This window comes from Homalodisca vitripennis, chromosome 3 (assembly GCF_021130785.1).
Source record: "Homalodisca vitripennis isolate AUS2020 chromosome 3, UT_GWSS_2.1, whole genome shotgun sequence".
NCBI lineage: Eukaryota > Metazoa > Arthropoda > Insecta > Hemiptera > Cicadellidae > Homalodisca > Homalodisca vitripennis.
The window spans coordinates 131222601-131229250 of record NC_060209.1 but is presented as its reverse complement, the minus strand read 5'-3'; the positions used below and the strand labels follow the sequence as shown (position 1 = coordinate 131229250).

The window sequence follows — 6650 nt, the reverse complement described above, 5'->3', positions numbered from 1 at the left end:
ATATATATATATATATATATATATATATATATATATATATATATATATATAAAGAATAGCCTATTGCGGGCTTATTTACCCACATCTTTTTTACAGAATTTTAGTTTTGGGTAGCTGTGCTAAATTAATTAGACCGATTAAGTACGCTCCAAATGGAAGCTATTCAAATAATTGTAAAACTAAAACTTAGAGGGTCTTGTCGGAATACTTTCAGGGAGCTCGAATTGCTGACTCGGCCTTGCCTTTACTTCTTTGAGGTGTCACTTCTTTGCTGGTCGAAATGTGTTATGGTACAGGCGAGAGACTTCAATCACTATGGGACCATTGGCAGGGACAACTATAAACACCAGAACGGTAACTTTTTAAAAGCTGCCATCACAGGTTGGTGTCAGGTTTATCAACCAACTCCCTAAGGGTATTAAAAATTCACCAAAATCAGCCAGTTAAAGACTCGTTTGAAACGCTTATTCGAGTCTAAGGGATGTAGTTTTCGGCTCCGCTACTTATCGTGATTAGTGGCTTGATTGCAGAATATAATTTTGTTTAATATGTAACTTCTTATTTGTTAATTTTAGTACAGTTTTATTCAAATTTGTATCGTCAATATATTTTATTGTTAGATAGTTTTAGTTTATAAACAAAAGAAATAACATTTTGCTTGTGCGTACTATAACATGTAAAGTAATGCTATTAGATCTATATTTGTACTAGTATTAAAATATGAATACTGTTTGATGATTGCAATAGACTTGTAGACTTGTTCCAAGCAATAAATACTTCTTTATTACATTTACGATCAACTATGCAATCACCACCAAAAGCTGCCCAGTTTGATTTTAACTCCGTTTTGACGCAAAAGTAATCAACATTTTCAGGAGGAGGTCCTCCCCCCCCCGGTAGGGACATTTCCCCCATGTCTTGTACATAAAACATCTTCGCCTTAGACAGGCCCTGTTGCGTAGGTTTTCTAACCTGATATTCTACCAATGTGCACTCTTCTTAAATTCGTCAGTCTTTACTAAACGGTTTTCCTGAAAGACCCTACGATAAATTCCTTAAGCTCCTTTAATGTACCGTACAATTTAGTTTCTCCCTCATTACTTACAGCTAGTATGCATCTTCTGGTTTTTATACGAGGAACACTATGAAAAAACTGACCCAATCGTAAGAAGCTAGGAAAATTACATTGACCATAACACAGAGATTTTGTATATCCTAATTTTGTAAGAGCCAGGAGGTCATCAGATATTATTATGAAGAGCCATTTAGAATCCTTTGTCCAGTTCATCCACCCTCAGGCTAATTACTTCATACAGTAGAGTTCGATCGCAACAACCAATAAATAGGCCTTGATGCAGGAGTTGGTATTTAACCATGAGAATTGCATGGGAATTCGATGTAAAGTAGGGAAGGAGGTCCTTGCTAGCTGTAATATCCGGTGTGCGAACGCTTAATTGTTGCATCTATGACAAGCACTAGGAAATATTATCTACCACCCCCGAAACACTTATGTCAAACATTTACTTTACTGGTATTCTGCCAGATTCAGGTTTTAATTTTCTTCAGTTTAGATCTTTTTTGATAAAATTAATAAGAACACTAAATCACTATTCTAGAATTTTCGAGATGGAATTTGAACAAATATTCATATTATTCTTTGCAATTCCTGTTAGACATGACTTTCTCACATTTCATTCCCAAAGTGAAAGACACACAGGAACTATTCGTTTTCTTGACCAATACTCTAAGGTCTTCAGTAGGTGCTACCAAAATCTTGTTTGTAACTGTTGCATTTTTTGGTATACTGTCGACCTGATAAGATCTTTGCATAAACCATCAATGGCCTATGAAGACTGACTGAATAAGGCTCAAAGAGTTGACCTTTGTTTAGAAAAATAAACTCTGCCCATTCTTTAGTACATAGTGAATGCTGAGTTAAATATTAAATCCAAGGATGGAATAATAAAATTTCCATAAGAAATTATCGCTCACGGTCTAACACGATTACAACTGTTTCTTCGTAGTATAAACTATTCTGTTATACTGTAATGTTGTTTTGATTGCGAATAAACAAATATTTTAGTATTGTTTCTACAGTTTGATACAAATTTGGTTGCTATTACCGTTTTAATTTATATTACGTGTAAATAGCACTGTCCACTGAAACAAATAAGTGTTTTGGCCATGTTTTTATGCTGAGCATAGCTTTCGTGAATAAGAAAATTTAATGTGTGCAGTGAAGTACGATTATAAAAGGGGGTTGTTTGAAAAATCAACAATCTTTTATGTGAAGCAATAAACTAAGAATGTGTGATTGTAATAAAAGACAAAACTTAAATTTTTAGACGTAAATTTTTTAGGAAGGCTCGTGATTACGTTATAAGTGCATGTATATATTCAACAGTCAATTTCATACACACACGCACACGCATACCCAAACATATTATACCTATATATACAAAGAAAATTTATGTTGATTGAATATTTTTACTCTGACAACCAAATTGTTCTTTGTTTACAACCATTTGCTGAAATCAGTGTATTTCATAATACAGCTGGAGAACAGCTGAGAAGTGTCTTTGTCCTTTGTTTACAAACAAAGACTTCAGTTGTGTCATTCTGTCGTTTGAGTCATTATTAGTAATGGTTGTTTGGTATAAAATTGATATAATTAATTAAGTGTTACTATCACGACTCCGGTTTGTTGTGAGTGGAGGTAAGTAAAGAAGTAGTAATTTGATTAAATCCTTAGATCTTGAACTATGTTAGTTGTTAACCTATTCATCCAAGAATATGTTCAGTTATTAATACTCCATTGAGCAAGACTAATTTTAATGAGGAAAATATTCATTTTTGATATCAGTGTACTTTTTGTTTCCTTTTATAGTGTGAAGTGGCTAAAGCAAATATTTACCCTTTTCTATTATCATAATAATTGGTTGTCTTTAATACTTTGTTTTTAATTTGAAAATATTTGGGTGTTATTTGTTCATGTCAAGTCGTATTAAAAAAAATATATTGACCCTCAAGCCTGGGGGCTAATCTATTTCCTATATATTATAATTTGGGTAGGGTACGATAAGCGGTAATCGGACCCGGTTTTTATATTGAAGAATGTAGTCATCGATACCTAATATTCGCATCTCAAATCCTAGACTATCAATCGATATAAAAGTACCTATACTCCTCAATAACACTCATATGTTTTAAATTAAAATATGAATTAATATTTACAGTGATCAAAGAAATTATTCTAACCAAAATTAGGAAAACTGAAGATGACCATATTTGCTCCTCTCACAGTTACAGTTGTTTCTTTCCCACAAATTTCACATAATGGGTTTTTCGGTACAAGTCCAAGATGTTGAAGCTACGAAAAACATGTCTTATCATCTTTCAAAGCAATGTTGTGTAGTTTTCTAAAATTGACTACCATTTTTTAATAATCAAAATTACTTATGTAAAATATAAATAGTACCCTACGTGTATTATTTTAAAGTGTTTACAGCTGTTGATATAGATTATTTAAGTTAATAGTTCAATATAATTAATCAGTATTGATTGATTATATCGATGGTTATGATTAAGTAATATCATTTGCCAATTTCGATATAAAAAACCGGGTCCACGTATCGTACCCTACCCTATAATTTTCTTATTTAATGTAAATCTACTTTTGGTGGGACAACCAGCATGTGCTGCGATTGTGAGATGTTAAAGTTTTAAAATTTGTGACAAGTACGTGGCCGTTAAAAATAACAATCAATGATACATTAAGTCACAAAACTGCAAGTCTAAAAGTCAAGTAACAAAATAGGACATGATGAAATTGCAGAAGAAAAATCTAGGTAAAATGTATTCCAAACACTGAGGAACTGGTATTAGATTTTTGTTGTGTAAGTTTTACTTGATTTTTGAATTTTACTCCATTGCAATTCTGTTTCTTCAAAGTAAACTATTTTTTTATTAATGTTATTGATTTGGTTCTGTACTGTATTCCTAGCTTATTGAAATATTGCAAGTTATTCATCAAATTACTTATTAATAAATATACAAATCGTTATATAAATTAAGACAAATAACTATTATTTTCAAGCTGAAACTAACTTGTTGTTACAGATCATTCTAATATGTTTTTGGAGACTTCAGTTGTTTGCTTTATTTTAATTAATATTTTAACTGGAGAAACACATACAGCTCATGGATCATTAAAGACAAATGGAAAGTCTGAAAAGTTTGATCCAAACGTTTTATTAGAAATTAACACTAGTAGTAATAGTGTTGAACATGTAACTCAAAGTATCAGTGGGTGTCACAACTTCAAACAGTCTGATCACAAGAATAAACCACATACCAAAACTAATAGACTATTTTCTGAACCTGCTTTTCAACAATTGGAAAAGGAGTTGTACAAGTCAAGGAAGGAAAGAATCAAACAGCTCCTCAACCATCTACCACCATACAGTTCTCCTGTAAGTATATATTCTTCTAATTCATTCAACCGAAGCAATTTTATAACACAGGTTTTAGTTTTATGAAAAACATTTATGAATTTGTTACTGATACCACGCACTAGTTCTAAATCTGTTGTCAGGGCACCTTTTCTAGAAACATCATGATTGAACCAATATTGGTTAATCCTTTGGTTGTTATGGCAACTTTCTAGAATGATGAACCGTTTTTTGGCTTCCAAGTTGTTAATTTGAAACAATTTAAGAAAAGCTTTATAATGATAAAGTTATATGTCTTATATAATATACATTTTTTGTTTGAAGGTTATTTTTGACGATGGAAGGATTGTGAAGGAAACAGGATTTTTCCGGACATTTGCCATCGTTAAGTGAAACAAGAAAACAGTAACACTACGTTTCGAGATCTGCAATCTGATCTCTTCTTCAGGTAAAGAACTAACCTAATACATAATTACAAACTAGGTTAAAATAAACAAATCTGAAGGAGAGATCAGATTGCAGATCTCGAAACGTAGTGTTACTGTTTTCTTGTTTCACTTAACGATGGCAAATGTCCGGAAAAATCCTGTTTCCTTCATAATATACATGGTATATCTGTTTAAAGTTTAGATATTTTGTTTGATAGTAGACAATGCCCTAGCACGGTTACTGAGATAGGAATAATGTGACGCATACGTATAATAACATGGCTAGACAGAAGAGAATACTTTGAGAGAACACTGTTAAGATAGACCATTCATTGCATACCATAAAATGTACATCATAACAATTCATGCTAATTCCTTTATCCAAGGGTCTGGAAGGATGAACTCAACCTGAAATAAATCTTTTTCGATGCTGTATGCTTGTAAGGGAACGGTGACTGGCTGCTTGCAATAATGAAGTGTAGACAAACATTACTTCTACTCACAAGAAACTCCTATTTTTAATTCGAGAACTAGCTACATTTAGACAGAGGAAAATACCAAAGGTCTGCAAGTTCATAATTTTGAGAAAACATACTTTGTATATATTTTAATTGATATGATTCATAATTATTGGATAGAGGTTCAACACTCTTCCATCTATAAAGTCAGCCTATATAGTCAGAATTACTTTATCTTTTATGAGATGTCCTGTCTAATCTTCATTACCCAGACACCAAGGACAGATCTTCAAGAGAAAATGTGTTTTCAACACGACGGTACACAAGCGTGTTTAGCCAAGGCAATCTGTGATTACTTGAACAAAGAGTTAGCACATTGATAAATTTGATGCAGTGAGACAGTGCACTTATATTATATCACCCAACCAAATATTGCAACAAAATGTTATTAAATCTAAATAGGCTAATTTACTGTGTTTTATTTTTATTTTAAAGTTTTGAAATCTTTAATTTTTATTCCAAGTGTAAAAGAAAAAGTTTCACATGTTTTAAAAGTAGACATTGATTTAAGTAGCAATAAAAAACATCAACATGTTTAAAAAAAAATTCAAAATGAATTATAAATTGTTAAATACATCTTTTGATGTCAAAGTAATGAAATGTTATCTATTAATGCATTTTTGGTTACAGTTTCAAGGTTGTGCCAACGAATCTTTTCCAAGTACAAAATCTGGGTAAGTAGTACTGATATAGTAAATACTTTTATCTAATTTACAAGTCCTAAGATTTCAAATAAATATAAGGTTAAAATGATCAACTACATAATATTTTAGTGAATCAGGTATAATATGAACCTGTAGAAGATAAATGGTCTCATTCATGATTGTCTGCATCATTTGGAGATATCAGCTAGTATCAAATAATTTTGTAGACAAAAAAATCTTGTAGATGTTATTTCCAGTTCCTTATATTTTTAATATCTTACATTCAGTTACAAGCTTTTTTTGTTGTGTTTTCAAAATTAATATTTAATAATAGCCTACATGTTTTTTAAACAATTTAAATTTGTTTAATTAATTTTAATTATAATATTTAAAATAGTTTTGACCTACTTGAATTAACCCGTTGTTTAAGTTGACTTATTGATTTTATCAGTGTAATAATACTTTTCTAAAAAGTGTTTCATTAATGTTTTTCATGAATAAAACCTTGAAATGGAGTAATGCTGGAATTAACACAAGGAACTGACAAAATATTCTGAACAGTCAATGGCGCCTAAGCATGTAATAAGTAGTAATATAATTGATTGCTTT

At 31.2% G+C, this 6650-nt stretch overlaps 1 protein-coding gene across 1 annotated transcript in view; it reads left to right on the top strand.

Annotated features, from left to right (window-relative positions):
* Positions 1–2567: 2567 nt before the first annotated feature.
* The window catches only part of LOC124357507 (acid ceramidase-like), a 40181-nt gene continuing 36098 nt past the window's right edge, over positions 2568–6650 (top strand). Inside the window, exons 1-3 of the mRNA XM_046809373.1 lie at positions 2568–2716; positions 4120–4472; positions 6028–6071. Of these exons, the coding sequence (XP_046665329.1) occupies positions 4131–4472; positions 6028–6071 (386 nt within the window). The 5' untranslated portion in view covers positions 2568–2716; positions 4120–4130. The remainder of the gene's footprint in view (positions 2717–4119; positions 4473–6027; positions 6072–6650) is intronic.